This window comes from Pteronotus mesoamericanus, unplaced genomic scaffold (genome assembly GCF_021234165.1).
Source record: "Pteronotus mesoamericanus isolate MK-2021 breed Mesoamerican mustached bat unplaced genomic scaffold, CSHL_Meso_final contig_73, whole genome shotgun sequence".
In the NCBI taxonomy this organism is placed as follows: domain Eukaryota; kingdom Metazoa; phylum Chordata; class Mammalia; order Chiroptera; family Mormoopidae; genus Pteronotus; species Pteronotus mesoamericanus.
Genome location: NW_026555245.1, coordinates 9,424,374 through 9,444,931, shown reverse-complemented (window position 1 = coordinate 9,444,931; position 20,558 = coordinate 9,424,374). Strand labels below are relative to the sequence as shown.

The following is a 20,558-nucleotide window of genomic DNA, read 5'->3' as shown; positions in this document are numbered from 1 at the left end:
AATTTGACAGTATATGAGTTTTATCTCAATAAACTGTTAAAAATTTCAACTTACTCTTTTCTGCTTACCATAGAGCCAGACCTTCTGTCACTATGCTTCCGAAGTACTTGTCCCTTCCCATGTGAGCCGTGACCTACTGAACCTGCCCCTCCTGCACATGTCATCTGGCCACTGCTTCCCTCACCTGCTGCCGCCACCACCAACCGCCTCTACTGCTCAGTCCCCAGCACTTATGAGAACACTGAGCCTTTCCTGCGGACTCCCCTAGGCTGAAAGGCAGGATCCCACCACCTCTGGTTTGCTCCTTTCATAACTGCTTTATTTCAGCAAAGAGCATTCCTGACTTTTAAAAAAATCTTCTTGATAACAAAGAAAACGATTCATCAGAAATATATATAAATATCAAACTTACATAGTATATAATAATGAAGTCTCAAAATATGAAAAGTAGAAGTGTATAATTTAAAAAATGGACAAGTTTATAACCAAAGTGAGAAATTAAAGAAAAACACACCTCAGTAAGGGGGGACAAAAACACCCACATTATTATTTTTCAGATGGCTTTATTACTTTTCTTCAAAAAAGTGAAAGGATTTTTTTTCTTGGTGATAATTCACCAAACTGAACACATAATTTATATATTTCCCTATATGTGTATGTCAGTAACAACATTATTAAAAATAATAAAAATAACTATCAATAATTGATCAAGCAGACAAGAAATTAATGAGGCTATTGAAGATCTGCATGGCTAAATTAACAAGTTTGTTGTAATAATAGACATAATGTAGTAGAACCTTGCACCCAAAAATATAAAATCACAATTTCAAGTGCACATGGAACATTTATAAAAACTGAACACATAAAGACAAAAGCAGTGTTCTAAATGATGAATGGTGGGCTATACCGCGTTATGTTTATGGAATGTAAAACTTAATACTGTGAAATGGAAAAACTAACGTCAAATTTTTATTTTTATCAATATATATCTTTTTTTATTAAAATTCCAATCAAATTTTTTTTTAATTTGGTAAGATGAGCTTAAAATTCAAATAGAAGAGTAAAGGACTAAGAGTAGCCAAGAAAATTCTGAAGAGCAACAACGTAGATAGATTTGATGCACCGGATATGAAGATCATTATAAAACCAGTGGTTAGATAACTTTTACATTGGGTACAGGAGTAGTAAATAGATCAACCAAATAGCCCAGAGGAAGACCCATGCATGTAATAAGACCTGACACATATCATGTATGTCATTAATATTAGTGTGAAGGAGATTTTATTCTGTTAGAAGGACTAACAGAATAAAAAATATTTACATTTGTGTAAAGGCCTCAGAGAGCTAAAAAGTTGTAAGAATTACCAGGCCAGAATCTGGGAAAGGACAAATCTAGAGAAGTGAGCCTGTATTTGGTGACACTTTTCCTAAAAGATATTTGCTGATTCTGGAGGAGGCAGTTGAGGGGATGGGGCCTCAGTGAACCATAACTGCTTTGCACAAGGGCTATGCGTTAGGACTGAGGGAACGGCCACGTAAACAGGCACACACAGGGACTACGGCTCAGATCTTGCCACCAAAAGGGCTAACATTAAAAACAAAAACAAACTGACAGTAGCAAGGGGTGGCAAAGATGGGAAGTGACAAAACCTCCAGATATTACTGGTGGGAGTATAAATTGGTACTTTCACTTTGGAAAATACTTTTGTCCCATCTACTGAAGATGAAGGTAGATATTCCCAAGGTGCCGTGACTCTACTCCTGGACATATATCCAGCAGGAAAGTACACCCATGTGCTCGCAGGCACATTTACCTGAATATTCACAGCGGCATTATTTGCTATAGCCCCAAACTGGAAACATACCAGGAGTCCATATACAGTAGAATGGATAAATAAACAAATTGTTGTATTTTCATGCAAATTCTACATGGCAATGGAAATAAGTGAATTATACAGAATATGGAATGGAATGTTTATACTTTATGAACATAATGTTGAGTAAAAGAAGCCAGACACAAAACTTTATGTAAGTTCAAAATAGCATACCATCTCGATAAAATGCAAAAACCACACTATTTCATTCCCTTTGTATAAAAATTAAACATAAGTAAAAACTAAATGATAGTGTTCAGGGATGCATATTTAAGTATTAAAATGATAGCGAAAAGCAAAGGAGTGATTACCTTAAAGAGCAGTAGTTACCTGCTGGGGCAGGGGCACTAGCAGGCCTTCAGTGGTCTTGGCAATGTTCTGTTTCTTGACGGGGTGTTGGATACACAGGTGTTTTGGGATGTCAGTGTGCTGTACATTTTTTATTTGTGTAGTTCTCTTTATGTGGATGTGTATATTTCATAATTTAAAAGGCTGAAAACCATCAGTGGAGATGAAGGATGTATTTACTGTTCACTACATGGTATAGGGACAATTGAACAGAAATAAGGCAAAAAATATTAAATCCTTCCTATTATATACAAAAACCATGTATAGGTGTACAGAAAGCCTATGAAAAGCAAAACCTTGGAACTTTTACTAGAAAATAAAGGCTATATCTTCACATTCTTTAGGAAAATAAAAAACTTCTTGAAGAGAATACAATAATATAACTAACAGAGGATATGAGTGAGCCGGCCATGCTAAGATGAAAACTCTTTCATAGGATAAAGCGAAAAGACCAGCCACATACTGAAAGATGATGTCTGTATGGGTGTATATAACCGGCAAATGATAATAACCAGAATATGTTTAAAATCGTGACGGCACCATTTTTTTTAAGACAACTCCTCTGGGGCTTGGGGTAAGGGGGAGAACAGACAAGGAGAGGAGAAGGTAATCTGCATTAGAAACAAGCTGACGGGCTGAGAAGCATGTGAAACACACTAGGGCTTTTTCACATAATGCAAGTATATTATAGTCTAAATGAATGCATTAGAGCCATGTTTAACCCCCCCAAAAAATCTCAAAAACAACGCTAAGAAAAAAAGTGCTAAATGAAATCATTGAAAGAGAATTTAGAATCATGCATAATATTTAGAATCCAATATTATATATTATTTATCAACACATAGATACGTATTGTGTTGGCCAAAGAGTTCATCTGGTTTTTTCTGTGTGATGTCTCTAGTAGCGTTTAGTTGTCTTTAACTTCATTTGAAACAATTTTGTTAGATTGCATTGTGACAGCTGTCATATTAGCGTGCATTAAAAAAACTTACCAAAATTAGTGAACTTTTGTGCATTTTAATATTGAAGATGGAAGAAAAAATGCAACATTTTCACTGTACTATGCCTTATTATTTCAAGAAAGGTAGAAACGCAACTGAAATGCAAAAAAGATTTGTGCAGTGTATAGAGGTGCTGTGACTAATCAAAAGTTTCAAAAGTGATTTGCTAAGTTTCTTGGTACTATTGACATTTTGGCCAAATAATTCTTTGCTGTGGGGCTGTTTACACCTTTATCTTGGTATAAAATCTCCCAAATTCTTTTCTTTTGGGGGGCTAATAACCATACCTGTAATTTCATATATATGTAATTAGTTGTGATTACAGAAATCAGATTATACTAAACATACTATTTTGTAATCTGTCTTTTTAATATAAGATAATTTGTCTTTAAAAAACTATTGCATAGATTGTGCTAATATGGGTTTAATGTAAAGTCTTGAAACGATTTCCAATGCACATTCACACTAAAAGCATCTGTGTGTGCCTGCTTCTCCACACCCTTACCAGCACTAAGGTCTCTGGTTCTAATGCATAACTGGTGATCAGAAAACTTCCTTTTACCTTCCTGCAAGCAATGTAAATGAGGAAGTAAAATAATGGAGGAAACAGAAATGGTGAGCAATGAAATAGGGTGAGGAAAGGAGTTTCAAATAGGGACAGGTGACTGAATGAACAAAGGAAAGAGGAAATGGAAAAGGGGTTGAATACAAAAAAGTAGGGTGTATTTCAGGAATATCCTTGCTGATCAGGCCATGAATCACAGACAAGTATACCAAAGGCCAAGAAGCAAGATGTAGTTTCTGATTTCATAATCTGATTAAGAGTCAATAAAGGAGGGTTAGAGCTAGTCTAATTGAGACCAGATATCTTAACCTAAGCTCTCATTTTTAACTGCTACTTAAAATTTTCCTTTGGAGTTCACATTTTCTTTTCTCCTCATTTTTTAGTCAGTTTTCCCTTACAGCTGAATTGTATCTAAAAAAAATTCCCAAAGCTCACTTAGAGTTTTTAGAGCAGAACAAAATACACGTTTCACACTTTTAAAGAAAATATTCAAACTTTGGTTGTAGTTGAATAACTTCAAAATGGCTTCATTTTAAAACCAAGTAGAGAAGAAATATCCAAAAGAAATTCATACTTCAGACGATCTGTTATTAGATAGTTCAAAACTCAAATGAACAACACAGGAAATCTGAATTACAGGTAAAGCCTACTGTTACTTATGAGAATAATGAGAGCGGTAGAGGAGAGGTATCTCCCGTCCTTCTTGAAAGGGCAGGATTTTCATTCTACTTCCAAGCCCTTGTCCCCCACCTTGAACAGCTTCTCTTGCTTTTCCTCTGAGTTTGTCTCTAATTCCTGGAAGACACTGTGAAGGAAGGGCAAGGAAGCTCTTCTAGAACGGCAGAGGATGGGGCCTTGGGAGACTGTGACCATGGGTCTTCATCTCTCCATACAGTCCCCTTGTTCTAAGGTACACCAGCGGACCTTGATCTAGCTCACTCAGGGAGGTCAGCTGGTGAGATTCAAGTGAGTAATGGTGTTCAGCAAGTTTTGAACAGGCATGGAGTGCTTAAAGTATTATAAATGTTTACTTTCTTCTTTTGCAGTTTCTTAGAAAATATACTGAGCAATTCCAAGAATCAGGTTTGAAGGATAAATGGTTGTGAGAACCAATCTTAGGGAATTCATCTCGGTTCAAAACGGGGACTGGTGTATGAGAAATTCTTTTGGTATTTTCATAAAACTAAGACATAGCCAGTCATGACTATTTCAAAAGAATTAACATAAGCTAGAAGCACACGTTAAAAGAAGCAATGTTAAAAAAAGAACCAGAAAGAAAGTCTTTGGGATTCTATAAAGCGGTTGGTCTGTAAGGCAAACCCTAGGTCACTGTCTAAGAAAGCATGTTTGTAATAGCTCTCAGATATTCATGTTACGGAAAACCAGAAAAGTAAAAGACTAATAGACAGAGTTTGGATACACACTGATAAACTGAAATACGTTATGCAAACGCCTTGTGTGCTCTGGGATTTCGGAGGCACTGAAATAATATATGCATGAAAAGATTACAGCAAAATGGTTGGCTTCATGCTGATGTGTTATCACAGGGAAAATCAGACAGCAAAGGGAATATGCAAATCAAGACAACTCTACAACCATGATAATTCTCACCCACTACTTGATAATGTATTTCCTTCTTTGAATTAAAAAAACACAACAAAAGAAATGCATTCCTCACACTCTAGGAAGGCTGAGAATTTAGACAGACCAAAGCAGATCTACATAAATTTTGAAGATGAATACAAAAAGTTTTATAAATATTAAAAGCAAAACAACAATCTAAAATATGTCCCAGAGTAGCTTTGGCTGGTGGTCTGCAGTGCCTTTTTCCCAGTCCCTGGGACAGAAAGGGGGCTGTCTGTATCCACTCTCAGATTTTTCTCAAAATATATACCAAGGGAGGTACAACAAAGTCTGCTTTGGATTAAAGTTATTAACTTCAGATTTCAAAACCAAAAACATAAATTTTGGGGGGACTTATTTCAGTTTTGTCCCACCAAAAACATAAAACTTAAGGAAAGCAGAATTCCATAGTTTCAAATTTCCTTCATGATTTAAGAAAGTAGAGAGGCAACAATATTTTCATATATTAGTACAACTGATTAAAAAAAAAGTAATGTGACTACATCCCGACATTAAAAAAATACTTTGACAGTGTTTCCTCATTACCAACAGTGCCAACAGCGATGGCTACAGCTAACATGGGTGAAGTAATTAAGAAGCAGTACTTGCTTAAGATTATCTGCAATAATACCATCAGGCTTGATTTGAGGTCTGAAAAACGATCAACATAAAAATGACTTTTACTCATAGAAGTTAGGCTGTAAAAATATTCACAAGTGATTAGGGAGTCCTAATGAAAAAAATAATAGATTTGTTATTTTAATTCGTAGCATAACACATCACCACAGGAATCAAAAGAAACTGGTAAAATATTTTTAGATGTATGCCGTGCCTATACATTGAATGTACGTTACTGTGGAAAATGTAATTATGGTATTTGATAACCAAAGCAATCTTATCTTCTTCAAATCAATATAAAATAACAGACTTTTATACAAAAACCTGATCTCCACAAGCAACATCATGTAAAAAATGGAATGACCTCTGTAATATCCAGATAATTGAAGAAATGGATTAACTAGAATTAGCTAATGAGCTGTCTAAGGAATTTACTTTCTTTTCTCTTTTGCAAATTTTAAAGTGGTAAATTGATTAGCATTAAATCACAATATATATTTCTTTAGAGATACAATGCATTTATCTCATATACAATGTGTATTGATAAACACATTTTTATTGCTAGCTATAACGTAAATGTGACATAAATAAAATTATGTGTTTCTTACATCTTACAAAGGCACTTATAAAATCTCTTTTAGGAGGTCATTTAAGTTGATTTTTTTTTTTTTTCATTTTGTATCTCTTTAGATTCCCTGGTACCTAGCATATAGTAGACAAGCCCTCAAAATATTTTTTTTGTTTTGATTTGACATTTAAAGACATCAGAAATGTCTGCTTCTGAAATATACAGTATGTTAAAAAAAATTACAACCAAGGATAACGGAACAACAAAACAACACAAATATAGATAGAAAGGCATACAGCGGTGCCCCTCTTACTTGCAGCGAATGTGTTCCAAGGCAGATGCATGAAACTGTGCATGTCGCCAAACTCAATGTAGACTGTTTTCCTACACATATATACATGTCTATGATCAAGTTTAATTTATAAATTAAGCACAGTAAGAGATTAACAACTACAAGTAAAATAGAAAAATTATAACAATATTGCAGTGACAGTCATGTGAATGAGGACTCCCTTATTAATTGGACAGCTTCCGCCTTTTCATGTAGAGAAAGCACTTTACGGCTTCTCTTTGGCATATCCAAACTGCCAGCATCACTACTCTCGTGCTTGGGGGCCATTTTTAAATAAAAAACCGTTACTTCGACACAGCTACTGGGATGGTTGATCTGATAACAGAGGTAGCCCCCTACTAAGGGACTGCGGCGTGGGGGAGTGGCTGCGGCGTGGGTACACTGGACAAAGGGATGAGTCACACCCCAGGTGGGTCAGCCCAAGACTTCATTAAGCCACTCAGAATGGCACAGGGGGTTAATAATTGTTTACTGAGCTTCATTGTTTATTTCTGGAATTTCTCATTTGGTATCTTTGGATCTCAATCAGCTGCAGTAACTGAAACCACAGAAAGCAAAATCACAGAGGAGGAGAGGACTACTGTATAGAGATAGCATAGTTAAAATTCTGATGGCAATGATTAACTTAAGTTTTGATAAATTTAACTTTCAAGCACTTTGCTTTACAGCTACAGCTGATAAACCTCATTTTTAAAAAGCTGTTTTCTGATTGATTCAAAGGCCCATAAAGTTGCACCCAGGAAAGGTTCTGAAATGCATGAATAGGTCACTCTCAGCTCTATATAAAATAATGGATCGTGAACTTTTTATCAATCCTACATACCAAAGAAATGCTATGGAGGATTAGATGTGTATGTTAATGGACATATTAACACTTACAGAAAGAAATAAAATTTGGTTTCTTGGTTCTACTTAAAAGAACCAAGAAGCCAGAATTCCTGTATACTTAACAGATGTACAGCATTAAAAGTACATTTTAATATGCCACATCTTATTTTAATCAGCTTTAGGGATATCTCACTTTCTTCTCTTTATTTTCTACCCTATTAGAAGGATATTTAATGCTTGAACTATTGGCACATCAATCTGCAATCCTTGCCCCAACAAGGTATCAATGTCATCTTCTCTATTTCTCCAACACCACAACGATTTCCAGCCCAACGTCAGTTTTCTATGGCCTTTAATTATACTCTCTAATCAACTCCGACTCATCACCAAGCCTTTATTATCCTCAAAATCCATATTTATACCTGTTAAATTTCCATGTAATTGGGAGGAGCTTACATTAATGAATCAGTCTTCCAGACAGGCCTACCAATCACACACTGCTTAGTAGAGACAAAATTATGCAATAGCATGTAGAATTCTGTAAGAGCAGAAAGGCCACATCATCAGAACACTTCATGGCTCCACAACGAACTGATTTAGGGCCCAGCTGCAAAGTCACTCACATTTGCCAGGAGAGGTTTTGAGTTTTCAGTACTCTTTAGGACCCACCCACCACAGAAACAATGATTTAGACAAAATGAAAACAAAACAAAACAGGCTGACTCACTCTGCCACTCCCGGACTCCAGCCCGCAGGAAGGCTACAAAACGATCTGATGATTAGCCTAAGATTTGTTATTTTGATTTTTCAGAGCCTCTGCAGAATGTTAAACGTATCAAATTGCCTCTAATGAGACCTGAACACACAGATCTGCTCATACATCTGACAAAAAAGCTCACCTTTCTGAATGCACTATGTGTACCAAAGGAGTTTTTTTCATTAATTTTAAAATCCCTAAATAATTAGTCAAGAAAGCAATGAAGTCAGTTTACTCCACAACCCACACCCTGCTTCCTATCATTTATTTGAATCAGATATTAAAATGACAATCCGCTGCTTGTCCAACGAGCACTCACCTCATTGTCCGATTCCACGAGAACTTGATCATATTCACTAAGCGCTACTAGAAACATGATAGAGGTGACATTTTCAAAGCAGTGTATCCATTTTCTTCTCTCTGACCTTTGGCCCCCTACATCGACCATTCTGCAAGGTTAACAATATTCATATTAATAGCATATAAAGAAAAAAATCAATATAAATATAGCTTTACTTACAAACTTAGGAAAAATATTCTCTAAAAAGAATAGTCACCCAAGTCAATTCAATTAATACTTACTGAGCATCTACTCACTTTCTGTTACCTAACAGTCAAAGTCAAAACATTCTGAGTAATAATCACTGCAGTTATCAGCAAGTTACCAGGTGTGTATGAAAATTTTAACTTTGTAAAAAATAATCCTGTGCTGAGCTAATCAAAATGGTATTTTATTTAATCAAGCACTGAAGAGTAAACAAAATGAGTTTTATCTGTATTAAGCTTTAATGGTGAATATTGACTTCAGTCAGTTCATTTTCCTATAAAATGAGAATGATGATCCTCATATGTGTCTCAAAGATGCTAGAATGATTGCAAACACATTTAAAAGATAAAAGATGCTATACATTTCAACATGGTTGTGTGTGATGCTTCAACTAAATCCAAACTCAATTCCCCTGAACCTTTATCAGTAGGGTAAGCATTCTGGGCTGTTTTTCCTCCCAATATTGGCAATAATCTGGGACAGGTCTAGTCGTACTGGGCAACACAAGTGCGATTAGACTTATGTACAAAACAGCTTGCTAACCTGCCGTGAACGCTGTGCATTCTACAAGAGGCAATCGTTTGAACTATTTCAAGGATTTGTTTTTAACACTTCAATTTTGTGCTGAGTTACTGCTCAGGGATCACCACTGACATCAACCAATTTGAGTGATTACATGATATGAAAATAACCTAGCACTTGGTACTGGATTCAAGTCTCTTCAAACTGTTGTTCCACATCTCCATGAAAATGTGTACAATGTTCACAGGTTAAAATACTTTCAATGAATGAGAACTTTAGGTATAAAAGTCTGAGTATGGCTCTGAAAGCATTTGTTGAAAATTGCAGCTGTATCTGGTGTTCTCCTGCCTCTAAGCCTTAAACCTAAACTAAGAAATCAAGGTTCTTCCAAGTGAGTACTTCTAAAAGTCTTCTAAGGCAATGAATAGGCATCTAAGGGGCAAAACAATGGACCCAGGGACACTTACAAAGTATGGAAATCAAAGTGAGAATTCTTAGGTCTTTAAAAAAACTAAAATGCAAGCTCTTCCCTGATGCTGAGTGACTCACATGAGTGCTACTCATTCCATGAAATCCTGTCACACTAGTCTTTACAAAATCCTTTTGATGGTGGTGGGAAATTATTTTTCTAAGTCACTACTCTTATTGTAGAGTCAAAAATGTCCTACAAAGCTAGTGCATACAACAGAGAAAAAATAAGATGTTATAGTAACCTGGTTTCAGAGGTCACTATTTATAAAACAATAAAGAGATGAAGATCTCCATGAAATGCTCTATGTTTTCTGAAAATATTCTGTAATATGGTTTTAAGGGGGGGAAATTTGGGTGCTTCAAATTAAAGATCTCTACATGCTAAGAACTCAAAATTTAAGTAATCCAGAATGCTGACGCTGTAAGGAACCCTGGTGATTGTCTAACGCAACTGTTTAGAACAGGTGAAAAAACTGAGGCTCAGAATAATTTCCAAAATGTTACCATCCACTTCTGGATATGTCTATCATAGTATATGGCAGCCAGATGCGACTGCAGGTGCAGAGACCGATGAGAATGAAACACGCAGTGCTTTGGCCGGGAAGGACCAGGGCCTGCTCATCAGAGTCAGGGGCAGAGTTACACAGAAAGAGTTAGACTCCTGCTCCACAACCCTGTATTGTACGTAGTTTTTCTTCAGTGGGACTCAACTAAAGAAGAACTCAACTCTCCATGTTCCGTCTTCATTTCTCAAAGCACCCTGTGGTTTCTATTCTAACAAAAAGTACAACTGAGTGACAGTGTGCTAAGAGATTAAATGAAAGTAATCAGTATTGTTTACATTTTCCTCATCTTAAAAACAGAAGACAATTCCTCTGCTTAACTATTATTCAGAATAGCAGCAGTGAAGGAGGAAGTGATAACTTTTCACTCTATTTTCCTAACTTAGATTAGGTTAATCAATCCGTATTGAAAATCATGTGCTTTGAAAATTTACAAGCAACTTATCTTAAGAATACAAAGCATCCCATAGTTTCATTGCTACCGGAAATTTTTGCCTTGGTACCAGAGGACTTGGAGGAAACAATGACGTTTTGTCAATGTGTAATTTTTATTATTATTAGGGTCATAAGATCATTCATATCTTACATAAATCTAAAAATATATTCATTATCCTTATACATAAAATGATTCCAAAAAATTATAATCAGTATTAATGTCAGAATAACTGATCTTGTTCAACCATCAGCAAACTAAGATTTCATTGATTTTCCTGGTGATTTAATCTGAAATGAGAAACCTGCCCATACATCTTTCCTCTGCTTTCTCTTTCAGGACTGTATTATTTCATTTGTGTATGTAATGATAATAATTGCTATAAAGTGATACTATTTTAAAGCCTACACATGATTTAATATTTATAGAGTTCATCAAATGTACTCAAGGCAAAAGAGCTCAGAAGTGGATTATATGGACTCAGTTACTACCTGAAAATGACACTTTGTAAGTCAAAGGGGTACTCGATGATCCCTGTGGTGGGGACTCGAACTCTAAGCACATCTTGTTGTGTAGGCAGGTAGGCAGGGTCAGCGACGCGGTCCAAGTCATTAAGATAGCTGGAGGAAGGAAGACAATGAGAATGTCAGTGACACTATAACACCACACCTACCTATGGAAAGGGAAGGTAAAAAATGAATCATAAGAGAGTAGTGAAGAATAGAAAGAAAGGTATCAGAAAGTGGTAGAGATGTCTAGGAACTCAAGAGATAATGTCAACCTTTCACTGGTCAGAGCAAGGTTACCCATCTATGGATTACCTGGTTTGCTGTATTTCTCGTTCTCTCTCTTGCCATCAATTAGAACCCATACAAGAGGAAAGGGGAAGAAGAAAATAAATCAAATGAGTCTCCTACCCTCCACTTGTTTAGCAGGTCTGGTGGGTAAAACAGGAGTTTAAAGCAAATAGTTTTTGAATTATTTTTACAAATAAGGTTTGCGTAAACAAAGAGTTACACATCAGGTCAGAATGTCTTTTTTTTTTTTTCTTTTTTCTCTTTTTGCCTTTTGTAGAACATCAGAGCTTCTTCCTGAACATATCTCCTTATTTCCCTAAGAGAGAACACAGGATACCATATTCTAAATTCTGTTCAAAGTGTCAGTCATTCATGATGCAGGTGAAGCCACAAGACATCTAGTTACTGAGGTAACGATGTCTAAGGTCAGATACTCCCTGTGTTTAGGGTCACCGCACCTAAACTTTAAATGTATCAGCTGATATTATAGTCTTCTATTCATTTGGAGGAAAAAACACATTTTATTTTGAAATAATGTTAGACTCATAAGATGTTGCAAAAATATTAGAGAATTCTCCTGTACCTTGCACCCAGCTCCCCTCAATGGTAGTATCTTACACTCCCACAGTATATCATCAAAACGAGGAAACTGACATCGATCCAGTACTATTAACTACACTACAGACCTTCCTTAGATTTCACCAGTTTTTATACACACGCACATTTGAGGGGTATATAGTTGTATGAAATTTTATCACATGTAGCGATTTCTGCACTCACCACCACAATCAGGATACGAAGTTGTTCTGTTTCCACAGAGGAACTGCCCTATGCTACCCACCCCAACGCTAACCCCTGGCAGCACATACGTTCTCCATCAGTGTAATTTTGGCATTTAAAAAATATTATATTTCATTCACTTTTCATTCTTTCAAAGTGAAAAAATAATGTGCAACCTTGAGAATGACCTAATTTGATGTAATTGATGATAAACGGGTGAAAATGACTGTTCTGCGTAGCATCTTCATGATGTCAAAGAGTCACAAGGCTCCCCTTGGCCCTGGGGAGGATGGAGCGTGGAGATGGTTTCAGAGCACAACTACAAAGTATAGACACAAAGTAGTTAACGGGTGGATAAGATTTAAAGAAAAGATAGAGTCATTACTAGAATTGAAAGGGGTTAGATCTGCAACACCTTTATGCCCACAAATAACACACAGGGAGTTCTGAGATGTGTAACAGGAAATGGCTGGTACAGAGCATGTTGTACCTCAGCAGGCACAAACATTCCGTCAATGTGACCTGAGGTAAGGACTTTGTCTCACCCATTGTTATTCCTGCCTTAGTACCTAAGGAGTGCCTGGCAACTTGTATGGGATGGTATTTGTTTGTTGGATGGATGGATGGATGGATGGATGGATGGATGGATGGATGGATGGGTTTTCTACATTGAGATTTCATTTTAGTGCTATTTAAGTACCATTTGTACTAGCGGTGTTTCCATATTATACTATTAAATTTGAAACCGGTATTGAAAGAAATGTTACATTAAGTCTCTAAGATTCACGGGATCATAAAATAGTAGAGCTAAGCCTGACATTAATAAAGAACTAAAACTATTGCCTTTTCTGAGGCATATCAATCTTTTAAGACAGAAGTAAATCAGCCTGGAAATTCCTACACCAAAGCAACTAATTAATATTCCAGTGGCCTTATCCCAAACACATGAATGATTCTCTAGCTGGCAATTAGCTCTCTACTGACTGATCGAAACCAGCCTGATATCTTTAACTATTATAAAACTGGCTGGAAGATAAAAAGCGGAAGACGCTGGGAGAATACGGGAATGCTAGGCACGAAGGAAATATAAAAATGCATTGAATCCAAAATTTTAGTCAATATCTTGGCATAGTCTTGGAGTTGCCCAATGGGGCTAACAAGGCCATGTTCAAGAGTTCGTTAGTATCTGAATCTACAGATAACCCACAGCACAAATGCAAAATTAGCTGGCTACTTTGTATACATGGATTTTTCTGATTTATCAGCTCCTTGATTTAAAAAACTTGAAAAGACTGTGCATTTTGAACCTACAAGATCACCATTTATTTAAACTACCATATATAAAAATTTAATTCAGAGGAATCAGAGAACTAATTTACACCGGCAAGCTAGCTCAGAAATATGCTGCCCAATAAACCATTTCTACTCATTTAACCCAATACACAGGAAGTCAGAACAGAGGGTGACTAATTCTTGTACACAAGGTGCTGTCGTGTTCCTGTAGTGAAGAAAAATCTTGACTTTCTGTCCTCAAAGATGAACTACACAGGCTACTTGTTGCCACTCCATTTATAAACACATCATTTGCACAGGAGAATTTAAAGAACCAGCACATGCAGTGGGAAAATACCTGTCACTCTGCACAGCAGGAACCTGGCTAGTCTCTCTCCAATTCAGAAGAGTGAACTGAGCTCCCTAACAAACATGCTCAAGTAAGATAAAACCAGAGCACACACTTGTGATTGAAAACCACTTACAAGGGATGGCTATGAATGCAGCCCAACACAAAATCATAAATTTACTTAAAACATCATGAGTTTTTTTGTGATTTTTGCATTGCAATGTATTTCATGTGTGGTCCAAGACAACTCTTCTTCCAGTGCAGCCCAGAGATGCCGAAAGGTTGGACACCCCTGGGAGGCTGCCCTAAAAATATTGTCAGTGGTATCTCTCTGTGAGCTGGGCATTACTGAGATACCAGCTGAATATCTAAAACATTTATTCTTGCAAGAATATTTTTTCCTATTCACCTTTCTTTTGCTTCCTTTCAATGTCAGTAGATTTCATTCAGAGTAACAGCAACAGCATAACAACGATGAACTTCGACTGAGCACTTGCTGCTTGGCAGGCTCTGTTCTGTCTGTTCCTTGCTCAGGTATGGACATGTTTTTATGGCAAAGGAATGACCATTAGAGATGGTCCATACATTTCCAATTCACTGGAAAATGACCTGCAGTTTTTGCTTGATATTCTTTTCATTTTGCTTCAGTTGTACGGTAGAGAGAAAGGCTCATTTCACTTGAAGTAAAAAGATTAATCTAATTGAACAACAAAAACCAAAAGGAACTGTATCAAGGCCTGCTAGTTGCAACATATATTATCTAGAACCAAAACCAAACTAAATCTAAACACCCCAAAACTAAGGAAGAAAAACAAAACAAAACAACAAATGCTCCAAACAAAAGATGCAAACTATTTTCTCCTAGAGGAAGGTTTGGGCGGCTCAGAAGCTGTACCAGATTTAAAGCTGTGTTGCAGATAACTTGTGAAGCAGGTTAAACCTGCAGGCAACAGAGACCAGCCTTTTCCCACTGCCCAGGAGAGGTCGGGGTGGAGCACTTCTGCCTGTGTAAACCCCAGCCCCGTGTGCGCCCTCACTCTGAGCTTGCAGGACAGGGAGGGACCCCCAGCACTTTGCAGTGCACATTTGCTTAGGGGAAAAAACCCCACTCTATCCTCTTAGAAATGGAGTTCTGGCACGATAAGGCCAGAACATCCTCATTTGTTGATTCTTGTCACATTCCGAGAAAAGGTAATGAAATAATCTCTTAACTGAACTGCACTTTCCATTGAAGCATCTCATATTCCGAGGGAAAATGTTGGTGGAATATTGGGAGGATGAGTTTACGCTGGATTATTCCATTCAGTTAACCTTTTACAAAGAAACACCAAGGTCTGAACAAATTTATATTGCAGAGTAAATTCAGAGAGTTAATTATAGCTATAATTGGTTTTGTAGAAATGATTTTGAGCGGCTGCTGAGGTCATTCTCAGGGTGTTGCTATGGTGACAGGCACAAGGTACATTTCCGAGGCAATGTATGTTTAACGAGTGGCTGGCAGTAGCTGTCTCCTGATGTCAGGGAAAGAGAGCGCCCATGGTGACATGGGACCTAGTTAACTGTCGAGGAGACAAGACATGTTTAGGACTGTGATAGAAAATGGGACTTAATGACTTGCCACTGTTTTGAGACATTAAATTGATAGCTTCATAATTGATTAAGAAAAAAAATTCAACATTTTCCCACATACGTTTGCCAAGACAGGGCTCTGACACTCCGTGGAGCCAGGGGCTGTGACTACTATTGTCCATGACTGGTCACCAACACTTAGCCAAGGGCGGGGAACACAGTAGGTACTCAACCTGTGACCCAAATTAAAACTATTTTATGGAAAGTATAGTCAGTAGAGAGGTGGCTATACCTTTTAGAAGAAAGCAAAGCGGGGAGGGGTTTGTTGGCCACCTATCATTATGTAATGGCCTCTCTGGGCTATTATTGGCCTGTATTATGTAAGAACTACATTTCTGAATTAAAATGCCTCTGATGAATATAAAGACTACGCAAAAAGGAAAAGCAGCATTTGTTTAACTTCATTTAGTAAATATGTTTCCTGCTCTCCTTTAGGTCTTAGCCACAAAATGAGATACTGTTTTGTGCCTCCTATAATCACCCTTTCAGGCCTTGACATTCACTCTAATCCAGGGTAAAGAAAGGGAGTGAGTGGCACCTTTTTAACAGACAATTCTGACACAGTTCCTCTAATGAAAGTAATAGGTTTCTGATGGTTTTGAGTGAAAAGCAAAGCAACAGAGACTTGTGTAGTAAAATTTCAACAGTTCCTTTCCTACCATAAGAAAAATGCGGAGTCATCTGGAATTCAACAACACCTTTGGACCATGACAGTCTGCGAGTTGCTAAAGGTTTGAAGATTCCCAGCATGTGGTCCCTGCCTGCAAAAAGTTGACCAACTGTGGGGAGAAAAGGATTTAATGAAGTGGAGAAATGGTGGGGTTCTTTTGGGATGAAAGGAACAGTTGTATTTTTTGGACAGATTCTGGGAACTGGCTTGAACTGTCTCTAATCCTTGATGATTATCCACAAAACATCCTTCTGTAGCATGACTGATTTAAATGAAAGACTTCAGGAAATCAAGTACATTCATTTATAATGATATCTTACAACTGCTCATTTCTTTATACATTTAACTTCAGGATCATCTCTGGCTGCAGAAAAAATAAAAAAATTCAGAAATGGGATATAATCTATTACTTTAAATAATTTAAAATATATGAGGGGAGCTTAAAACATCTCTAAAACAATATGCTCATATTAAATTAAATATGGCATTTTCTCTATGTTTTTAAAAGACATGCCAATTGTTTCTTAGTTTAGATAATAGTTTGTTGATAACATTTTTGAGTTAACCTTCAAAGTTAACTTATACTCCAATTTGACATATAATGAGAACTTATTTTTAAATTTTTTAATTAAAAAGAACCCCACCAACTATGACTAGAAGGGTAATTGAAATCTAAACCAAGAATAGCATAGAAATTAGAAATTCAAGCCTTTTTTTTTTAATGAAGGCAACATGAATAAAACTTAAAGATAATTTTGCAAGTAATCTTTATCACATTATAGTTTGGGATCAAATAATTAATAAAAATTACAGGCATGCAATCCTCACCAATTATACCAAAAAGGGGAAAAAACACTTGTGGGTGGTGAGTGGCAAAAGAAACCTCTGACACTGAGTATAAATCCAACCAAGCATAGTAACATAATGAAAACAGCATCTTGGGGATTCATGCAGCATGATGTGTGGTATGTGTTGGGTTCGTCAACCGCTATGGAAGGGCCTCCTAATCAAGAGGTGATTATTAATACCAGATTTGCAGTTCAAGTCAGATATTAAGATGAAGTTCTGGCACAGAAAATAACATCAGGGTAGAATTTCACATTTTTAATTATTGAAAAGAAGGTTAGAAAAACTAGGTTGACTTCTTTAAAAAAAAAAGAATAAGAAGACCTTATTGTAAAAGGAACAGTCTTTGGGGATTCAAAAGCTAGATCATGCTATAAGATCTTATTTGACACTATCAAAAACAGTGGGATCTAAGGAGAAACCACAAACCCATGGTTATTGAACAGTTGCTATATGACCACAAGATTCAAAGGAAAAAAGTAAAAGAAGCTGTCAAAGTGAACTTATGACATGGAGTTAAAGTAACAGTTCTGCAAAACTGTCACCCTGAAGTGAAAGTCAAATAGAGGTTTTGGTACCAAGATGTACACTACCCAAGACCGTCCGCATGTGGCAGATCCTGTTGCTGAAATGGGCCTGCCTGGTAACCTGGTGAGGCTGGTTAGCGGCATGGATTACTCATTACAGAAACACTTCCATCTCTGAAAGAGCTCACTCTGTGGAGGGCAAATCAACTTTCCTCTTTAACACCTGGCACAACATGATTAATGTTCAAGGAGGTGCAGCATTTATTACAGGTATTTTGTTCATAAGAAATTATTTGTTTTTAATTCAAAACTCCAGATTGAAAACAAAGATCACTCAGTGGTAGCTGGAAGGTGACAATCTCACGGTTCATGAAAACTGCTCAAGGGAGAATATTCTGTGGGGTAAAAGAGAAGTCTAAGAGATCACGCATTTCAATTTTCCTTTCCGAAGAACTCCGTTTATTCAGAAAAACCAGATTTTAACAACTAAATTAATTATCTCATAAGGAGACCCTATCACTGTATTTGGTAAGCAGTTGCAGTATATTATGAATCTTCTATATGGATAGGTCATCCAAATGTCTACAAGAGACCACTGATGTCTAACAGGGAACGGGCTGAACAACTAAGTGTCAGGCGGACACAAGGGCCAGGGCCAGGCCTGGGTCACAGAGACAGATTCTTAGGTCTGATGCTCAAACATATAAATTGGCCCTATAATTAAATAAAAAATAACAACACTGAGAGAGAGCGAGCACATGCGTGCAAGATAGATGGACGGACAGATGAACAGATTGATGGATGAACAGAAAGGCAGATAGATAAGGGAAAGGAGGAAGGGAGAAAGTGACCTTTTTAATTTGCCTTATTTGGCTCTGTTAATTTATTCGTCTGTTATACGATAACTTTAAAAGTTGTTGAATAATTTGGACACCATTTTTATGTTCCTAAAACATCCAAAACAACAGAAGAGACTGCGTTTTATTCTAAGTCTGCCTCTCTTGAAATGTAATGGCAGTCCTTTAACTCAGTCAATTTACATATATTTACTGAAAATCTGTTGTAAGTTTAATTTTAATGCACTTGTGTGTGTTGGGGGTTGGCACAGGGAGCTGGTACAAAATACTTAAAAAAAAAGTGTGTGTGTGTGTGTGTGTGTGTATATATATATCTATATTCTTGGCCTTTGGGACATCAGGCTTCTTGGGAAACAAAGATAGCACAGATGAATCAATTAAGAAATAATTAAGTGCCAAATTGTGAGCTGCTAACTATGAATGCAGTAACAAGGGAGAGATGATTATGAACTGTAGTCACTAGAGAATAGTGGAGGGAAGTGGGGGATGGGTTATACCATGCAGACAAGAGAGAAGACAGAGATGAGAAGAAATTTTAGCAAAGACAAAATGTACATATTCTTTTATTACTTATTCACTTGACACTTTCACTGAAAGTCAGGCACTGTGCTTAGCACTGAGTGGGGACCACAAAGGGAAAAAAAAAAAAAAGGATGATGTGAGTCCTGTCCTCAAGGAGCTTATAGTCATTGGAGATAAAAATGCTATAAATAACCATACTACAATGCTAATATTATGTGGATCATAACAGAGGTTCCAGTGGTAGTAGCCAAGAGTTAGCCAGGAGCAAAAGGTTGCTGATTAACACAGGTTTCTCGTGGTCATGTAACCTTAACTTGGATACTGATTCTGTAGTTTCAGAAGTTTCATTTTGACAAGGACAACAAAGTCTGAGGAGCGGTTCATGCTAACTAACCTTATTGAATTAATTTTAGATCAAAATTCAATCCATAACTTTAAATCAAGAAGCCATAATGATAATGAAGAACATCAGGGTTGGCCAGTCAGAGTCCAATGGCTGCTTCGTAGGTGGGAAGTAAGAATAAAGGAGCTAGAATGACCTTAAGGGTTATATGAAGATAACAAGGTTCCAGGGCTCACCCGTAATCACAGGTGGGGTTGTCTTCTAATCCATTCTAGTTCTAGATACAGCAACTATTTGCAGGCCCTGTTGCAATTGTCCAGCTCTGCTGCTGGGTGTGAAACCAGCTATAGACAATACATAAACAAACAAGCTTGGCTGTGTTCCAATAAAACTTAATTTATAAAAATCAGCAGCAGGCTGTATTTCACCTGCCAGTTTGCCAATTCCTGTCCTATAGTAATAGCATCTAGGTTTTAGCTGGGTACAGTCATCCTGAGTAGACAATGGATAGGACTATAAGGAAGAGATCAAACTACTGAAGGTGCAATTGCCAAAATGTGAGCAAGCAGCAAACTGACAAAGCGAAGTGTGTGCCCCACACCCACTGAGCCCTTTAGACAGAGAGAATGAATGGGCACAGAGGTACTAGTGCAAGCCCTTTCCTTACTAGGCTCTGTTATGAAGATTAGAGAGTGGCTAAGCGTATCTCAGCCTTATACTATTTCTAACAGCTCCTTAGAATCATCAGAGTTCACGGTGGAAGACAAATACAGGGTTTTTGTTGTTGTTGTTTATTAAGTCTGTTTATTTTTGCAAAAGGTGATTTGGCTCATTAGACAACAAAATGAAACAAAAATAAAAATAAATATGTCACTTAAGTAACAACGATGATATGC

At 36.9% G+C, this 20,558-nt stretch overlaps 1 protein-coding gene across 1 annotated transcript in view; it reads right to left on the bottom strand.

The window, feature by feature from the left end:
- Positions 1–20,558, bottom strand: part of LOC129078244 (guanine nucleotide-binding protein G(q) subunit alpha) — a 262,495-nt gene that overhangs the window by 51,813 nt on the left and 190,124 nt on the right. Inside the window, exons 4-5 of the mRNA XM_054583001.1 lie at positions 11,562–11,690; positions 8,854–8,983 (exon numbers count right to left, since the gene is read on the bottom strand). Coding sequence (XP_054438976.1) covers positions 8,854–8,983; positions 11,562–11,690 — 259 coding nt within the window. The remainder of the gene's footprint in view (positions 1–8,853; positions 8,984–11,561; positions 11,691–20,558) is intronic.